At 52.8% G+C, this 19,609-nt stretch overlaps 1 protein-coding gene across 3 annotated transcripts; it reads right to left on the reverse strand.

The window, feature by feature from the left end:
- Nucleotides 1–447: 447 nt before the first annotated feature.
- Nucleotides 448–19,497, reverse strand: LOC120394855 (inosine-5'-monophosphate dehydrogenase 2-like). 3 transcript variants are annotated; one of them, XM_039519022.1, is made up of 15 exons: nt 19,479–19,497; nt 18,197–18,245; nt 17,639–17,740; nt 16,915–16,989; nt 16,170–16,376; nt 12,060–12,147; nt 11,138–11,337; nt 8,442–8,532; nt 7,130–7,225; nt 5,648–5,719; nt 2,775–2,918; nt 1,832–1,976; nt 1,561–1,704; nt 1,100–1,183; nt 448–744 (listed from the first exon to the last, which is right to left on the reverse strand). In XM_039519022.1, the coding sequence occupies exons 3-15, from the start codon at nt 17,678–17,680 to the stop codon at nt 723–725; spliced, it is 1,410 nt and encodes a 469-aa protein (XP_039374956.1). In that variant the 5' UTR covers nt 17,681–17,740; nt 18,197–18,245; nt 19,479–19,497; the 3' UTR covers nt 448–722. The 3 variants fall into 3 exon arrangements, with proteins under 3 accessions (XP_039374956.1, XP_039374954.1, XP_039374955.1); XM_039519020.1 differs by lacking the exon at nt 19,479–19,497 and adding an exon at nt 18,816–18,943; XM_039519021.1 differs by lacking the exons at nt 5,648–5,719; nt 19,479–19,497 and adding an exon at nt 18,816–18,913.
- Between the last annotated feature and the right edge of the window lie 112 nt (nt 19,498–19,609).

Genomic DNA, 19,609 nt, shown 5'->3' on the forward strand with positions numbered 1-19,609 from the left:
AGAACTGTTCTTGGCACAGGCTGCAGCCATTATTGGGGCCTCTCTCCCCCTGGCCCCAGGAACACCATCCTGGCTTTTGGGGGGGGGGGGGGGGGCTGGGCTGAAACACACCGCACCCCCCCTAGGCAATACTAGGCCCTGCCCGACAGGTACCAGGGGTTGGCTCAGCTGCAGCAGAAGTTCCTTCACTTCCCCCAGCTCTGTCCTCTCTTGGCCAATGCCAGGCAGCAGAATAACCCCTGGGAAGCTCCGCAGCACACTGGGGTGTTCCGGCTGCAGGTGGGAGCGGCCAGTAAAACCTGCCCGCTGGGGTCACAGGGACAGGAATGGTGAGGAGTACGTGGGGACAGCGGTTGCTCTCACCATTTTGCACCAGAGCAAATTCTGGGCCCAGCAACAAAACCAGCCTAAGGGGTGACCTGTGGGCATGACAGGCTCAGTGGCCACAACAATGGGACAGGAGTCCAGGGCTGCACCCTGGGGAGAGGAGGCCTGAGACAGACACGGAGCCCCACCGCTTTTCTTTTATTGTAAAACATGGGCTGGGCCTGAGCCCCGCTGCCCCGGGGCATTGGGAGCACAGGGCCGGAGAACAGCTGCTGAGCCCAGGGATCAGCAGGCGCTTGCAGGATAATGGCACTTCTGTGAAAGGAGCAGCTCAGGTGCGTGGCAGCTGAGGGCTGCAGAGCAGCAAGGTGCTGAGTACAGGCACGGACCCTCCTTCAGAAGAGGCGCTTCTCATACCTAAACAGACAGGAAAGTTAGCCATGGGCACGGGCCCCTCCTGCACCCGGCCTGCCCAGCCCAGCACACACGGAGCAGGGCCTGGCTTGCCCCCAGGAGCCCTACGCCAGCAGCAGCTGCTGCTCTCAAGCCATAGGGCCTGTGCTGGGACAGTCAGTTGCAGTAGATCTGCGCCATCTGGAGAAGCCAAGTCCGGTGCTATCCAGGAACAGCTCCGGCCCCCCAAGCAGCCAGGCTCACTGCAAGCCAATAGGACGCATCTAGGGACAGCAAGGGCAGGGCTGGGCCATGCCACACCACATCCAACTCCAACCGTGTGGAGCCACTGAGAGCCCAGCCCTGGCAGGGGACTTACGAATGGAGGCCGTGAACTCCTCCTTCCACCTGGGCAGACGTCGTCCTCTTCTCAAACTTCAGTTCTCCCGAGTACATCATGGCTCTGCCAAGGGAAAGCAGATGTGGGGTCATGCTCCCCTGGCAAGTGCCAAGGAGATTTCACACCAAGTGCAGCACAGGAAGAGCTAGGGGTTTCCACACGCTTGCCCCCAGGCCCATTTCTGGCAGCAGCAGAGCCAGGAGGCAGCTCCAGCACCTCCTCAGCAAGGCTGCCCAGGCAGCGCTCTCCCATCCCAACTCCGCCTTCAGGGTGTGCCCGCTAGGGACTGTGACAGGAGCAGGGGCTACAGCTCAGCTGCACCAGAGATCAGGGTCAGACATGGTGGGCCTTGACTACCAGACGCTAGCTCAGGGGTGACAAGATGAGCTCCATGGACGGCACTGAGCATTAGCCAAGCACGCACAGGGGAAGTCTCTTACCTGACTTGGGTCAGACTCTTGGCACCGATATCCTGACAGGAGTGCTGGATCCCAGCAATCAGGTACGGGATGAACTTGTGGATAGAGCCTTTGTCTTGCACTGCACCAGAGACCCCCTGGGCCACTTTAATTTTATCTGTCTCACTGTGGATGGTCAGGAGAGAAAAAAAAAATACAAAACCCAACCTTCCATGGACAAACCAGGGCTGGCAGGCTAGGCAGTAATCTCGGACTTGGGGACCTGCCACCCCTCAGGCCAGGTCTCTCCTACCTGAAATAGCGCGTCTGGCTGCCCAAGTTCTTGTCCATGGCGTCCAACGATCCCATTCCCCGGTATTTCTTCAGCCTGATTCCGTCCGAGAAGAAGTACTCGCCAGGGGCTTCCGTGGTGGCAGCCAGGAGAGAGCCCATCATCACTGGAGCCGGCGGGAAGGTTAGTGACAGCAGAGTCAGCCATGGGGCAGGAGGGGAGCTTACACTGGGGCAGGGCTTTGTGTAGCCTCTTGGGGGTGGGGGGGTGCCTGCAGCAGGACCCTGTGATCAGGACAAACGGTGACAGTGGAGCTGGCCAGAATATACCAGGTTGCCATTGTTTGCTGGGCCCTCTCCCCCGTTAGCAGGTGCTGCTGCTGCTCCCCCGGAGGAGGATTTGTTACCCTCACCTGGTTCTAAGGGAGGTGGGGGCTGAGCAGGCCTGAGGGAGGAACCGTAGGAACAGACGAGCTTAGGGAGGAAGGGGCACGTCTGGGCCCTACATAGCAGGTGGACTCGAAAACCAGACTGAGAGAGACAATGGCTCAGAGGCTCGCTGGGTTTGCAGTTAGCCCTTGTACCTAGATCCCGAAGGAGCCAAGACCCAGCCACGTTTGTTTGGCACGAGTGGCACCAGCAGACCTGTCTGGAGAATGCTGCCCTGAGCATGAGAGTAGATCAGTGCCTGGGGCAATGTACATTCGCTGCTGAAAAGCAGCCTGGGCAATGTAAACACCCCAGCAAGCTCCCACTCTCGGCCTGGCGTGACAGTGCTGACGTGGTCAGGGCTTTTCAGTGCTGCTGCCCTTGCAGAGCTCCCGTAACACTGCCAGGCAAGCGCTGCAGAACAGTCTGCAGGCAGGCAGACGCTCACTCATTGGGTTGCTATTCCAACAGCAAAGCAAATCCCCCAGAAAGGAGCCACCCCTCCGAACGCCCTTAGCTCCCCCCGTCCCCCTCACCTGTGGAAGCACCGAGTGCCAGGGCCTTGGCAACGTGTCCCACGGTTTGGATCCCTCCATCTGCGATCACCGGGACCCCAAATCTCCTGGCATACTCGGACACTTTGTACACTGCTGTGGCTTGGGGCCTGCCGCAGGCCAAGACTAGAGCCAGGAAGAGAAGGGGTGAACCGTCAAGGACCAGGTGCTGCAGCAGTGCCCGTGCTTAAAGGCCCTTTGGCTTTCAGTCACACACAGACCTCCCAGTCTGCTTCTCCCCTGGAATACGCCCCACGAAACCAAGCAGCCCTGGCCCCACGGCCCAGAAGGCAGGTGAACGGGGGCTATGAAGTAACTGCTGCCCCAATGCCATAGAGAAGCTTTTGCAGTGGTTACAGAATGACCATGGACCCCAGCTGGTCAGTCCTTAAGGGCACTGATTCACTCACCGCGTAGTGTCCCGTAAGACACAGAAGGAAGCACAGCCAGACCCAAGAAACCCAAGCCCAATGAGTCCCATACGATTGCTGTGTTCCCTGCCCTGCTGATCACCACAATGATGGGGTGTCAATGTGCAGCCAGGAAGAGGCATTGATCAAAAGGAGAGAGTTTCTATTGATACGCAGCAACAGAAAAGGAAAGACACAGGGAGTTTCCCCAGCATAGCAGGGCCTCCTTGAAGTTTAGCCAAATACAGATTTACCAGCGCTTTAGCGACTACAGGCTTTTCGCTGTACAAAGAAACACCTGAAGGGAAACCACTGAATGATACGTATTCGGGTACATTTACCAGCCAAGTGCATGCAAATATGCTGCAGGAACCTTCCCATCCCTCAGATTCCCCCAGCAACACAGTCACCTGGACGCCTTTCCTCCAATCGCAATCAGCACAGTAGCCCAGATGAGATTCTGAACATGCAAGATTAGTAATTCAGGGTGCAAACATCATGTCTGATGCAGGGTTTCAAGCTGCCACCTGTGAGCTGCACCAAGCGTGCCAGCTCCTAGGAGACTGGTGCTCTGCCAGAAGAGGGAGCCTTTACAAACTACTCTTTGCACTGGCTCACACACATTTCCCCCTGTGCTCACACCAGCAGCTCAGGTTGGGAGATTTCCAGGTAGTGATCGTGAAAGTCAGTATTAATTGGACCCAGCCAGCCATGAAGAAGTGTCTGCTAGTAAGAGTGTGAATGCTGTTAGTGTTAAAGAGAGGGTCTCGCTTGGTACTGCACTGCCGAAGGAGAGACTGAGGGTGCCCATACAGCAACTCCTCACTTAACGTTGTAATTATGTTCCTGAAAAAAATGCAACTTTAAGTGAAACAATGTTAAACGAATCCAATTTTCCCATAAGATTTAATGTAAATGCGGGGGGTTAGGTTCCAAGGACATTTTTTGGGGGCAGACAAAAGGCATTATATGCTGTACAGTACTGTACTGTACTGTGGTTGGGAAGTGCCCCTGCTTACCCCACACAGGCACAGCCCGCTGCAGGCCAGGATGCTAGGAAGCACCTTTGCAGCAGCGGCAGCTTCCCTGGAGAAGAACAGGCGCCGACTTTGCTGGGAATGCTCCAGGCCCACCTCTTCCCATCCCCACTCCACCTCCTCTGCGGAGCACGCCACATCCCCGCTCCTTCCCCTTCCCCCTGAAAGTCCTAAGCACCGTTTGGTGGTGGGGGAAGCGCTGGGGGGGAGGGGGAGGAGGCGGATGCGGATAAGAGGATGCTCCCTTGTAAAGTCACTGCTCTCCTACAGAATCTTACCAGCAGTGGACAGAGCAGGCAGCCTAATGATGTTAGAAGGGAGCATTGCACAACTTTAAACGAGCAGTGACATAACTCTGAAACAACGTTAAGCGGGAGGACATTAAGTGAGGAGTTACTGTACAGCCGTCTGTGACGGCACCATCTCCTCTGTGCACCAGCCTGATTTCAAAGAAACCCAGGGCCCCAAGCCTCTGGATCCCATGATTCTCTACAAAGAACAGAAGTTTGTAGCTAATTTAGAGAAGTAATCCCCGAGACCAGCCCTTTACAATTCACCTCTTGGCACAGGGCACATGGGACCATCACATGACTGTATTTGGCTGTCCCAGCTCCCAGTGCCAAGACAAACAGGAGGTGCAGGCTTCCAAAGCAGGGTTCAAAATGTACGCACACTGCGCCTGTACTGGGAGCCAAGGCCTGTAAGGGTGGTGCTAAGAGAGCACTGTCATGCTGGCGGGTACAACCCAGGAGCCAAACCAGAAACCTCTTTCCCTTGGAAGTGCTTCATAAATAGCCAATAGGGCAAAAGCCAAGATTCATCTTGGTCACCTACTTATCCTGTAACAGTAGCGTGTGAGGGAGAAGAGCCCTTCCTCACACTCGCAGCTCAGAATCACTGGCAAAGGGCCTGGCTCTGGGATGCGCCTTCCAGCTTCGCCACAGGGTGAAAGTCCCTGGTAAAGTCATTCACACAGCACGGCTAGCTTCACACAAGGCGAAATGTAGCTGATGTGTAACCTCTCCCATCGCTGAGAGGAGACGAGATTCAGAGCAGAATTGCATGCTCTGCCTAGGCCCCATCCTCCCACATGCAAGCACCTGCTGCACCTTCCACTGAGAGGCTCAGCAGTGCCCCGAGGAAGCTCAATCGGGTTTTTAAATTGGGTTTGGATTAAAGACACTGACGAGCCCAACTGGCCTCGATTCGGACAATTCAGAACCCTGCTTTAGAAATCCAAAAGACTTCTCGGCATCAGTCTTTGGGTCAACTACCAGTATCCAAAGCCACAAAACCCCAAGTGCATCTGCAACTCAATTATTCTCAAACAAGCGGAGGGGCCATGTGCAGCCAATCAGGGTCCTGCTTCAAGACAGAATTAAGGTTGAGACCAGGGCAAGTGACTTACTATAGGTGCCCATGACAGAAGACGGGCACTTGGGGCTGTGGGACTTTAGTTCTGGAGGGATCTGTGGAGCAGCTAAACAAAACAAATAAATAACATTTAGAAACAAACAGCGGCAGCAGAATAAAGGGCCCCCCAGCCTGGGCTAACTGAGCCAGAGCTCGGACGTCAGGGTCCCTCTCAGGCCAATCCCCTGAGAAGGATGCCAAGCTGAAGGCCACGTCCCGGGGAGCACAACCTGGCACTCAGCATGTGCTCTCCCTACTCCAAGTGATGCTGAAACCCTGGCTCCTGGCGTTCCTGGCACGAACACCCGCCACACAACATCCCCTGTGAAGTACAGGTGTTCCGTCTCTGCTGCCCCCGCGAGAGGGACAGAGCTCCCAGAGTCTGGCTGTATCCAACACACTGCCTGCCGTCACTTCCTCGGGGAGCACGCCAAAGGGAGAATGAAAAGCAGCAGGAAAGCGCTATGCATGAATGGCCTGGCCCAAACCAGGAACTGCTGGTGCAGTAGGGGATTGGGTAGGGAAGGGCAGCTCTTGAAATAAACATTCTTACACAAAAGAGACACGACAGTTTCTCCAGCACAGCACCTGGGCCAGTCTCCAAGCAGCAGGTGCTCCCTTAGCAGGCAGAGCGAGAACACAGATCCTTGGTACAGGGCTGTCCCCAAGGCGTGTCACCCTCCCCAGGGTCCCCAAGTACTGCTGCTGGGATCTGCAAGACGGCCCTGCACGCATATATCGAAGGGCTGCTTCTACTAGTCAGCGGCTTGTTTCAGGCCCATTACAGCAAAGGCAACTGATGAAGCACAAGAGGGGCTCTGCAGCAGTGATGGCATCCACTCCCCTGCTCGCTTGTGTCTCTTGGAACTGTGATGTCCAGTTGCAACTTTAAAACCAGTCCTCATTCCAGGCCGTGCCCAGCCACTGAGTCAAGTAGCTACGCTAGGCTAGAGAGCTGTGCCTAGGAACGCTGCCTGCCTGGCACAGGCTCCCCTGGGATCTTGCTAACTGCAATAGCTGCATTCAAAACTCTCATCTTCAGCGGGCAATTGCACACTGGCACCACAAGGGTCTTACTGTCAGCTGCAGCTGTCCCACACAAACAACCCTGGCAGTTTTATCACCATCCTCTCTGCTGCCCTCCTAGCTATGCCTAGGGGGCAAATGGAAACCCCCTACCCGCCCCCCGATGTCTGTACCCTATGCCCTCTCCTTTGCCCTGCTCACTTTGATGGAGATCAGGTCGAGTGGCACTTCTACGCTCTCACACTCAGCCCTGGAGTGTCTTTGGCACTACACAGCTGTAAGATCCTATCCTGGTACACCGGCCCTGTGGCAGACAGTCACCACCACCCCAACAGCACCTAGAACTCACTCACTGTGTCACCACAGACTTATCGCAGGTTCTCAGTAGGAAACAGATGTTTAGCAGATGTGTTCTTCTAGCTACTGAGAAGATATTAAACATTTTCTTTACCTTCTTGTGTGATGCAGATGGAGCCACTGCCCATCCCGACCCTTAGAGCATCGACCCCTGCATCAATCAGATTCTTCGCCTGAGCAGCCGTCACCACTGAAGCAAACAGAGGAAGGTTTTTAAGTGAGAATGTTGTCTCCTTTCACCACTAGTAGCTAGCCAGTCGCCCTAGCTTCCTGCAAAGGTGCTTCCTCCCTGAGCTGGCTTGGCAGTAAAAGGGTTCTCTGCACTTGCCCAGCACCTTCCACTCGGGCATCTCAATGGGTTCCACAAACAGCACCTGATTCAGCTTCGCAGCCCCAGGGGATCTAGGGATGGAGAGGGCTCCCTTTTGGCGGCAGGCTAATTGTGTTGGTGTGCATGGTAACAAAACAGGTCATGCACAAAGTCAGTTTGAAATCTCAACAGCAATCAGGCACCAAATGGCTGGTTCTCAGTCAACTGTGTGCGCATCCCCCTGCTGCTCCTGTGCATGCACCAGTCACCACAGCCATGGCACGTGCACACTGAACCTGGGTGAAAACCAGGCCTTGATGTTTGACTGCTCTAGAAGAGACCCTGCCAGCTTGGTGTGCAGGGACCAGGGGTTAGCTTTACAGGGGGGTTGGGAGGGATCAGCCTGATGCCAGAGCCTGGGTGTGGGTGGGGTTAGCCTAAGACTGGGTCCTTCCCAACGTGGTTCGTGTCTGCCTGATTCCCAGGGCCATGCTTCTCCACTGCCCTTTTCACTGGCATTGTACTGGCTGCTGAATCCACAACAGCTTCCCCACTAACCAGTGGCGCAGCGGAGTCCGTGCTGCAGCTGGACTAGTGAGGCCATTGTAATGCATTGTACAATGGCAGAGGAAGCGGGAGACATGCTTAGGGCCAGGCAGGGGACAAAAGGCTGGAAGAGGCACTATGCTGCGTTATCAACGTATTTGGTAATGCAGATAAAGACGAGAGTTAAACTCTGCTCTGCCAGATTCAGATGGATCTTTCCATTTATTTTCCACACAAGGTAGGAGTCCTCCAAGAACCAGACACCTGAAATTCTAGAAGGATTTCAAAGCAATGTTACAGAGCCCAGAGAGAAAAGGGTCACGGCTGGGGACTGCACACACTGCATTAACCCTGCGTGAGAAGTTTTCACACAGAACGGAAGTGTCCCTCAGGTGCTGAGGGGCTGGACCATATTCGATACATCTGACACACAGGTCAAAGTCTCACTGGGCAGGTGACAGGGAGGCTCATTTAAAGAAGGTCAACACGTCTTTCACTACAACTGAAAACACTCCAAGTCTAGAAGCTAAAATTGCATCTAGCAGATTACCATTGCCTCCAATGACCTGTAGGTTAGGGTATTTCTCCTTGATATACTTGATCATGTTGATCTGGAAAATGGAATTGCCCTGAGAGGAATCCTGGAAGAGAAAGAAAAACAAAATCAACCAAAATAGCTACAAAGGATTTTAAATCCAGCCCTAGGAGAGTCACAGGGACTTCAGCACGTTGCAAACAGGTGATTAATTCACTTCAGTACTGAAAGATCTCAGTGCCCAGGCTCAGAAGGCCAGGAAGACGCGAGCCACACGAGAAAACCATCACAAACTTTCATCTTCCAGGACTTTTCAGCCTAATGAATGCAGGGTGCACGCGCACGCACACACAAACAGCTCACACCGAGGGCTAAGAGAAACATCTAAGAGCTGCATTCTTTAGAGAATTATTTGTGTTTCGGGGTCTCAATTTCACACTGCCAAGAGACAGCTGCCTTGCGAACCCCAGGACAAGAGGAGGGCTCACTAATACTGCCCTGGAAAGAAAGGTTGTGGGGTGGAGGTCAGTCCAAGCCCTTAGTGCCACCTGTCCAGTCCTCACTGTCCAAATGATCCTGTCCCACCCTCACGAAACGCATGTGTCCGTGGTGCAGTCTATACGAGTGAGGAAGGATGGTTCTGTGGTTACAGCCCTGGCCTGGGCTAGGAGACCAGGCTTCAGTTCCTGCTCTGCCACAAATACCTTCTCACGTAAAGTCGCTAGACCCGTCTCCCACCCCTAGAACCGGAATGGCAGGACTGGCTGGCCTCAGAGGGGTGGTGAAGATGGTCAGGTGCTCAGCTACTATGGAGATGGGCCCCCCGAATACTGAATTCAAACAGACCCCAGAGATGCTCAAGGACGACTCTTCCCAACTCCCATGCACACGGCTCATTTTTTGTCATTCATTTTACTCTGGGTGGGTCTTCACAGCACAGTCAGCTCCAGTTCTGACAAGTTTGCACTCTGGGTCCTGTACTGGAGCTAGCCTGCCTTGGGTGAGGCCACGTCTACCCCACAAGCGCTAGAGCGGCACACAGCTGCAGCACTGTAGCTGTACAGCCATAACTCTGGCTATGGCTACACTTAGCGCTGCCGTGGCAGCGCTTTGAAGCGCGAGTGTGGTCGGAGCGCCAGCGCTGGGAGAGAGCTCTCCCAGCGCTGTCCGTACTCCACCTCCCTATGGGGATTAACGTACAGCGCTGGGAGCACTCTGATCACACTGGCGCTTTGCAGCGCCACAACTTGCAGTGCTAGAGGGGGTGTTTTTTCACACCCTGCTGCAGCGCTGCAAATCTGCAAGTGTAGCCATACCCTAAGTTAGCGTAGTGCAGACACAGAACGCTGCAGCTGCGCCACTGCAGCCCTTCAGTGTAGACAACCAATGCTGACAGGCGGGGTTCTCTCCTTGGCATGGGGTAAGCCACCTCCCTGAGAAGCAGTAGGTAGGTCAACAGAAGAATTTTTTCATCAACCTAGCACGGTCTATATTGGGACTCAGGTCAACACCACCAGTCAGGGGCGTGGATTTTTTCACACCCCTGAGCCATGTAGTTAAACCGACCTACATTTCTAGTGTAGCCCAGACCCGATGGCAGCCATGGAAGGGTTTTTTCTGTCACCACAGGAACTCCACCTCCCCGTGCAATGGCCGCATTCTTCCCTCGAACTGACTGCAGCTGGCATAGATCCGTACAGCACTCAGGCGTGGGATTTTTCACACCTCTGAACACCATAGCTATGATAAGCTAGGTTTTAAGGCCAGGCCTGACAGCAACCACACTTCAAAAGAACACTGGCGTTACACAGATTGCTCATTAGTAGCACAGGATGACTGGATTAGCTATTGATGAGATCCCCACTGCATTACTAGCTCCAGCGTCAGCATCCCTGGAACGCCACTGCCCCATCCACCTCATGAGCTAGCGAGCGGGACTTGAAGCACTGCTTCATTCCAGCTAGAGAACTGTGCATGTGGACAGGAGTCAAGTTAGGGGTCAGATGTTACCTGTGTGGTGAAGACACCCTAAGACAGGAAAAGTTAGCTGCCTTTTTCCCAAGGCAGCAGCAGTCCCTGCTTACAGAGGCCCCACATTAAGAGCACCAGCCCCCCTTGTTTGCATGGGAGAGAGAAGGTGCTTCTGACTAACCCAGCTAACTAAGATGGTCTGTTAACCAAGCGCTGGATGAACATGCTCTGGGAATATCGCCCATTTCCTTTGGGCTCTCAGACTAACCCATCGACAGCAAGGGCACGTGCAAACGGCTGTGCCCCAATGATTAGAGACGTGGGGCTGACAGGACGGACTGCTGAGGAGTTCCAGATTGGTCCCTCTGTGTTATCAGGTAATTACAGGACACAATACTGTTATTTCACACCAGGAGTCCAACACGTGCTGGTACATTAGTCCTATGGTCAGTGACAGACAACAAGCGAGCAGAGCACCTTTGTAATTAGCCATCTAGCCTGAGGTCCCTACATCGAGCTGCACAGATCACCACATGCTAGCAGACCGGTATCTGTACCAACACACACGCCATCAGAATGCCCCACCATGAACAGACTCCTGCGCCAGCCCTACAGGTCCAAGCTAGGCCACTGGCACAAAGTCCACGGTGAAGCTATGCTATGAAGAGGGATGCTAATCAAAAACTTGTCAGGGTGTGTTGAATTCACTCGAGTCAGAGAAGCCAAATCCTGGCGCTCACCAAGACGACGACATCCACCCCCGACTGCACTAGGAGGTCCAGGCGGTACTTGTCATCTTCATGGGTTCCAATGGCAGCGCCACAGAGCAGTTGCTTCTTAGCATCTTTAGATGCGAGCGGGTAATCACGGTTCTTCTTCAGATCTGTGCGGGCAATTATAGCCACCAGCTCATCCTCCTCATTAACAATTGGCAGCTTGCCTTGAAATAAATAAAAATACACCATCATTTCAGAACCTCCCACCAGCCTGGCCCTCAGGGCAGGAGTTCCCAGTTAAAGGAACCCAGCTCACCGGCAGCCCGAGCAGGACTTGCTTTTGAAACCCAGCAGACTCTGGTTCTCATCCCAGCTGGCAGAATGAGAAGTCAGTAGGACTGGGAAAGGGCTCAGGATTATGATCCCGATCGTGCGGCATAGCCTTGAATTCAAAAAGGGCACTTGTACTCGAGTCACTCCAGCCCCCCCACAGAACTGAACTGGTCACAAGCCTCTGAAACCAGACTCTAGAAACTGGATACAAAATTAAAACCCTGCGGCCAAGTGCACTCTTGGCATTTACAGCTTTTCAGCACCTTGATTGGCAGGAATCCCTGAAGTTCTAAGCAGACTCAGAGATGAAGGTGAAGGTTTTAATCTTTTGGCAGGTCTTCACGCTCGTTTGGGGCTCCAGGACACACCTGTCCTTACCACCCCCTTTTCTCCAAGGAGATTTGGAAGGAACACCCCATGGGACACCTGGTACCAGTCTTTGATTGTAGGAAAAAACATTTGCGTTGAGAAACAAACTGAATGTGTGGAGAGAGAAGCATGAGAGCATTTCCCATATACGCACAAGTGTGTGCTCACATCTGCCCCACCTCCCTTACCCGCTGCTCTATGCCAGACACAGCTCACCCACGCAACACATAGCTAGTCACGGTACCTTTTTTGCTTCTCTGCAGAATTTCATTTGCTTCCTTTAATGTTACCCCTGCAGGGGCAACAACGAGATCATCCCGCTTTGTCATAATCTGATAGAAAAGGGGGCAAAGAATGAAACGTCACACATGAGTGAGAGCTCCTTCCCACCTGAGCCAGGACAGGAAACACAAACTGCCAAGCAAAGGCACTTCAGTGGCCACTTGTTAGGAGCCAGAGGGTCCCAACTAAACGTTACATATGGGATGGATGAGGGAGCACAAGATAGCGTGGAGCAGCCCATGGAAATGAATCTTCAGCCTGCAGCGCTCAATACCCATTCAAACAGTCCACTCAAATCCACACGGAGCCCGGCACAGAGCTGTGTCCATAGGCTGTATCTCCATACTGCCGGCTGACCCAGGGACATCACCCTGAGAGAAGGAACAACCACCTCACACCCTCTACTTGGGATTTCAGCAGCACAGACTCCCCTCACATCACCAGCTACACAATCCAGACCAAAAGTACTTTTCATAGGTTAGGAACCTAACTCCAGCACTCATTTGTCTGATACAATCACAGCCTCTTACTGTTCTGGCAGAAACTCCACCAGTCACTGGGCTTGTTTTCAGACAGCGCTCCCTAACATGCTGGCTTTAGGACGACTCTGCTTGGGAGTGCCTGATGCTGCAGAATAAGGGCAGGGGATGGGAGGAAGAGTTCACATCTAAATTAGGGCTGTCAATTAATCGTAGTTAACTCACACGATTAACTCAAAAACATTAATCACGATTAATCGCACTTATAACAATAGAACAACTGAAATTTATTAAATATTTTTGATGCTTTTCTACATTTTCAATATTGATTTCAATTACAACATACAATACAAATTGTACGGTGCTCACATTTTTATTACAAATATGCACTGTAAAAATGATAAACAAAAGAAATAGTATTTTTCAGTTCACCTCATACAAGTACTGTACTGCAATCTCTATCGGCAAAGTGTAATTTACAAATGCAGATTTTTTTTTTGGTTACATAACTGCACTCAAAACCAAAAAAGCATAAAACTTTAGAGCCTGCAAGTCCACTCAGTCCTACTTCTTATTCTGCCAATCACTAAGACAAACAAGTTTGTTTACATTGATGGACAATAATGCTGCCTGCTTCTTATTTACAATGTCACCTGAAAGTCAGAATAGGTGTTCGCATGGCACTTACATGCCAGATATGCTAAACATTCGTATGCCCCTTCATGCTTTGGCCACCATTCCGGAAGACATGCTTCCATGCTGATGATGCTCGTTAAAAAAATAATGCATCAATAAAATTTTTGACTGTACTCCTTGGGGAGAGAATTGTATGTCTCCTGCTCTGTTTTACCCACATTCTGCCATATGTTTCATGTTATAGCAGTCTCAGATGACCCAGGACATGTTTGTTTTAAGAACACTTTCACAGCAGATTTGACAAAATGCAAAGAAGGTACCAATATGAGATTTCTAAGGATAGCTACAGCACTCAACCCAAAGTTTAAGAATCTGAAGTGCTGTCCAAAATCTTGAGGGACGAGGTGTGGAGCTTTCAAAAGTCTTAAAAGAGCAACACTCTGATGCAGAAACTACAGAACCCGAACCACCAAAAAAGAAAATCAACCTTCTGCTGGTGGCATCTGACTCAGATGATGAAAATGAACATGTGTCAGTCCGTACTGCTTTGTATCATTACCAAGTAAAACCCACAGCATTGGCCTGCTAAACTCAGGGTTGTGAGTTCAATCCTTGAGGGGGCCATTTAGGGATCTGGGGCAAAAATCTGTTTGGGGATTGGTCCTGCTTTGAGCAGGGGGTTGGACTAGATACCTCCTGAGGTCCCTTCCACCCCTGATATTCTATGATTCTATCAATATGGAAGCATGTCCTCTGGAATGGTGGTTGAAGCATGAAAGGACATATGAATCTTTAGCGCATCTGGCACAAATATCTTGCAACGCCGGCTACAACAGTGCCATGCGAACACCTGTTCTCACTTTCAGGTGGCATTGTGAACAAGAAGCGGGAAGCATTATCTCCTGCAAATGTAACCAACCTTGTATGTCTGAGGGATTGGCTGACCAAGAAGTAGGACTGGGTGGATTTGTAGACTCTAAAGTTTTACATTGTTTTACTTTTGAATGCAGTTTTTTTTTAAATACATAATTCCCCATTTGTAAGTTCAACTTTTATGATAAGAGATTGCACTACAGTACTTGTATGAAGTGAATTAAAAATACTATTTTTTTGTTTTTTACAGTGCACATATCGGTAATAAAAAATATAAAGTGAGCACTGTACACTTTGTACTCGGTGTTGTAACTGAAATCAATATTTGAAAATGTAGTAGACATCCACAAATATTTAAAATCAATGGTATTCTAATGTTGTTTAACAGCATGATTAATTGCAATTAATTGTTTTGATCGCTTGACAGCCTAATCTAAATTAACATGCCTGCCTGTGTCCACTCTGACAAACCAGCACCAGTGTGCATCTGTACAGGGCTCATAAGGTACATATGCAAGAAAGAGAGCTCTCCTCCCTGAGTTCAGGGGAGTACTATCTAACCCAAAATTGGGGTGGAGGGGGCTGGTTTGTATTCAGATTGCACAGAAAAGAATTCCAGAAAGATGGCAGGGGGGAGAGAATAACACCCAGCACTAATTACTTGGAGAGCCTATGAGAGCAATGAGCAGGACATGAGAGCTGAATCATAAGTGGGATGAGAACCAGGGCTGTTACAGAGACGCCTATAAACTCTCCTGCCTACTGTTGCATACATAGGAATCAATGTTCAAAACAAGAATAAGAAAGGGGCTCCCAGTTCTGCAGCATAGATGCTCAGAGGCCTGAGCAGGAGATCTGGCACGAATCTCAACTGGCCGCCGTCAGAGACAGAATGCTGTTCTAGATGGACCATTGGTCTGACCCATTATGGCCGTTCGATGTTCTGAATGGTTCAGCATCTCTGAAGAAACTCAAGTCTCTTTGATACCATTCCTGAAGTGACACCACCAGCGTCTCTTTGGCTAGTAACAGGAGATGGAAAACAGAGCTGGGACATGAATGCAATGCCAAGCTGGGTCTATCTTTAGCGTATGCTGACCTAAGTCAGGAGGGCGGCACTGGCCGAGAAGCACTAAAAACTACCCTATGCTGACATCTGACAACACCGAAGCTCAACGGAATTAGCACCAGAAGGCTCACACCCCAGAGTGCACGCTGCAGGCTGATGGGCGAGAGCAAGAGGAAGAAAAGGAAAGTTTGTTCAGGAAGCACTGTGGAAGTGCTAAATATGACTCTACTGAGCCCAGGAGTTAGCCTGCACGGAGAGTGTCCCAGCCAAAGGGATTATACCAGGTGCCTGAAAGCACTATTCAGTGAATGGGAGCTTGGCGGCTCTGGCCTGTGCATTCAAACAATGTCACTTTTCCAACGGCCAGGTCACTACAGGAGAGCAGCAGTAGCCAATACAGAACCAGGAGAGAGATGATGGCTACAGCTAATAGTGAACATCTGCCAGGGGCAACAGATTCTTCTTAAAAGGGTGGGTGGGTGTCGAGGCCCCGCCCCTGCCCCTCCTCTTCCCCAGAGGCTCTCGGGCCCCCCATCCCAGCCCGTAAAGGATCCGCAGCTCCCCACAGCTGTGTGGTCCGCTCTCACCTGGGCCTGGCGATGGAGTCTTATGGGAGAAGAGAAGGGACAGGGCCCGTGGCGAACAGTGGAAAGGCCATGTGTGGCCCCCCAGTCCCCCGCATTCCTGCACCCCGATGACTGCTATAGGAAGCAAAAAGGATCATGGCCAGATTGTGCCAAATGGTAAACCTGAGCCAGCAGTTATTGGAACACGCTAGTAATAGGCAGCTACAGAATGAAGCAGCAGGCACAGAACCCAGAGGTGAGCAGTTCAACTAAGCAACAAAAAGACTAATTTAAACCTGGAATAAAACAAAGAGCCAGGCCCCTGTCCCCGCTGGGCTGGTTCACAAACCTCATTCAAGCACCGAGCCTGTGTCATCACCACACACTGTAGCACTTCCTAACATAACCCTCCCTCTCCCACCAGGAGCGCGGGACCTCAGGTAACAAACCTCACTGAGGGGCAAGTCGTGCTCCTCCTCTTTCAGGAAGTCAATGTCTCGGGATGAGATGATCCCCACCAGCTTACTCCCCATCTTTCCATTGTCTGTGATAGGAATGCCACAGAATCCGTGACGGGCTTTTGCTTCAAACACATCTCTCACTCTGTCCTTGGGGCTCAGCACCACTGGGTCCGTGATAAATCCCTGTTCATATTTCTGAAACAAAGCATGTTCAGAGAGCAGAGTAAACAACATGGATAGACTGAGCTGTAATGTGACAGGCATTTAGCACTCCTCATGGTAAGAGCTGTGAAGCTCTGTCTCTCTCCCCAAGCTGGCAGAGTCCGTTGCATACAGGTCTTTGGGGTCAGTGACTGCAGTAGCAAGGATGCTGCATCAACCAAGTCAAGCTCCTTTCTACCCATCTCTGGGGATAAATTCAATGACACTTTTGAAAATAGGCAGGGGGGATTTAACCCCAGCATCCTGGCCAACATTCCCCCCCACTCAGTAAGCAGGTTCTCGTGTCCCTAGCGGTTGTGGGATATGGCAAGACAGAAGAGCCGATACGTCCACCTGCACTGACCAGTGCCACTGCTCTAAGAGACCAGTGTACAAGGGGAACGAGTGCCTGCCAGCTCTCCTTTGCTGAAGCCTAGTTCATGGTTCTCAAACTGGAGCCAGACCCCTTTGGACATTTAGTGACTTGCCCAGTTGCTGCAGCTCCTAGTTTCCGGCTTCAGCTGTTCTTTACCTTAACTTTCCGTACTTCATTGGCCTGGAATTCCGGTGTGCAGTTATGATGGATGAATCCAATCCCACCTGTGAGCTGAAAACACACAGAGGCAGCAGTAAGTCACTGGAACGATAGGGACCTTCAATTTTATTTGGTGAATTCAACAACCAGGTACAGACAGCAGACTACTACTGCAGCAGAGCAAACTGCACTGCTAATGGGAGCTCAGATGCTCTGAGGGCAGGATCTGAACAGTATAAATGCCAGGATTTCCTTATCCAAAGACACGACTTGCCTCCCACCCCCATGGCTGCTTATGGGATACCAGCGTAAGGAGTATGTTCAGGCCCAAAACATGCTCCAATTTTCTTTTAGGATGATTTAACATCAGATGTTGTATGTTACAAAGGGTTTGTTTTCCTTACAGAGTGAAGAGTTGGAATACAGCAGCTGAGAGGCTATACTGCTAAGAGGACACATTGATAAAGCTCCAATATGATGCAGAGAAATAAGATCTAACCCACTAATAGCAAGACCAGCTTAAGGAGATCTGAAAAAACAGCAGCTGGCAATAGGGAGCCTAGTTAGTGACAGCTGGTTTAACACTGTAGCACATTATTTTAAACTGTAAGTTTAACACAGATGATGTCATCACTCTTGGGAAAAGGTATTAAAAAGTTATTCTTCAGTTTACAGGAGTCACTTCTCCCACCTTCTACTGTTCCTGTCCAAGGGCACTCACCGCCATTGCAATGGCCATGCTGGCCTCTGTCACTGTGTCCATGGGAGAGGAAACCAAGGGAGTCTTTAAGGTTATCTTTTTGGTCAAAGCTGAAGTCAGGTCCTAAAAGAAGAAAAGGTTTGTTGTGGTGATATGCAAGTTCATCCCAAAGCAACTCTACCTGGGCCTGTGAACCAGGGAAACCAGCATGGATTTTTGCTTAATATGCCACACACCACGGCTTTACAACAGAGTGGTTTTTTTAGTTCCCATGATCTTCAAAGGGGCACTAATGTCTCCAAGAGTTTAGCTCCAAGGGCAGCCAAGAGAGTAAAAATAAAGATCATTCTCTCCCGCTACAATGGCCACTTAAGCAGACACAAGACGAGCCTGTTAGCAAAGAACTGGGGTCAGGGAGCACCAGCCTATAGACATTAATTCCAGATAACGCAAACTTCCCCTTCACATGACATGCATGCGACGAAGTGGGTATTCACCCCCAAAAGCTCATGCTCCAAAACGTCTGTTAGTGTCTGTAAGGTGCCACGGGACTCCCTGCTGCTTCCCCTTCATACTCACCACTTGGTCTGCAGTGAAGTCAATATAGCCGGGAAGAATAAGGAAGTCACTGGACCATGGGATGGAAGGAGACAAACTGAAATCACCTACATGTCAGGGACACGACCCCCCCCGCACCCCTCCCTCAGGGACACGATCCCCCCCCCGACAGCCCTTCCTGCCTTGGCGCCGGGGTGATGGGGGGCGGGGGGCACAGCCTGGGCTCGCAGCCGGACTGCGCGCTCGGGGCCCCCCGCCAGGGCGCTGCTGGTCCCGTGCGAGCGGGTCCGCAACCCGGGGCACCACCGGCACCGCGCCAGCTGCGGGGGGCCGCCGGGCAACCCCGCAGGCGCCATGGAGCCCCGAGCCCCGCCCTGGGAACGTGCCTGGCGGGACAACGCGGCTCGTTGGGAGCGACCCCCGACGACCAGCCCCCGCCGCAAGACGCGGCCCCTAGGGCCCCGCCAGACCCAGCCCCCGCCGGGCCCCCAGACAAACCCGCCCCCGGTCCTCCCGTCAGACCCAGGCCCCGCCGGGCCCCAGACAACCCCGTCCTCCCGTCAGACCCGGCCCCCCCGCCGGGCCCCACACACACCCCCCCCCCCCGCCGCAAGAGGCGGCCCCCGGGCCCCCCGCTCACTTGTAGGTCAGCCCGTCCCCGCAGTTGAGGAGCTGCTGCGCCGTCAGCCCGTCGTCGGGCACGTAGCCGGTGCCGCCGCTGAGGAGGTACTCGGCCATGGCGGCTCCGCGCTAACGGCTGCGGCCGCGTGGCCCGGACAGAGGCGCCCCCCGCGCGCGCCCCGCAGATCAACCCCGCGCAGGCCCGGCCCGCCCGCCCGCCCCTACGGGGCCGAGCGCGGACACCAGCCCCGCCCACAGCGAGCGGCGAGCCCGGGCCGCCCCGCGCGGGCCCCGCGCTGCCCGACACGTGTCCGCGTGACTGGCCGGGGCCGCGCTCACCAGCGCCAGCCCCCGGGGCGCGTTCCCGGCAGAGCCCCGCGGCCACGAGCCGCCCGGGGGCTGAGCCCGCGGGAACCCCCTGGTGTAAGTCCCAGCGCCGGCTGGTGCTGGGCGGGCAGGGCGGAGTCCCGCCGCGCCTTGCAGAGCCCCGGCCCCGGCTCTGAGGAAGGGGTTTGACCGGGGAAGCTCAGGCCCAAATCACTCTGGGAGCCGTGGGCCCCGCGTGTTTTGACACTGCTAGAGCAGGAAGGGCGCAGCCCCGTGCAGCACCCGGGCTGGAAAGGGAGCAGTGAGGGAGATCAGGACAGTAGGACACCACCCCTGAGACATGTAATTATTTTACCTCAGTCTTCACGGCCAGAAATGCTGGGGAAACCCATCCATCCATCCATGCCTGGGCCCTGCCCTGCCCTGCCCTGCTCATAAAGAGATGGGGCCCTCCGAGACTCAGGGGAGGAGCTGAAGCAAATTGAT

This window comes from Mauremys reevesii, unplaced genomic scaffold (assembly GCF_016161935.1).
Source record: "Mauremys reevesii isolate NIE-2019 unplaced genomic scaffold, ASM1616193v1 Contig80, whole genome shotgun sequence".
Classification (NCBI taxonomy): Eukaryota; Metazoa; Chordata; order Testudines; family Geoemydidae; genus Mauremys; species Mauremys reevesii.

What these genes read in the sequence shown, in the direction of transcription:
- LOC120394855 (XM_039519020.1), bottom strand. Translation starts at nt 18,913, where the DNA reads ATGGCCGAGTACCTCCTCAGCGGCGGCACCGGCTACGTGCCCGACGAC. An exon ending in GGGTGGATGTCGTCGTCTTG is followed by an intron (nt 8,533 to 11,137) that starts GTGAGCGCCAGG and finishes TTTCTCTTCCAG; the next exon opens with GATTCCTCTCAGGGCAATTC. An exon ending in AGCCAGACGCGCTATTTCAG is followed by an intron (nt 1,705 to 1,831) that starts GTAGGAGAGACC and finishes GACCATCCACAG; the next exon opens with TGAGACAGATAAAATTAAAG.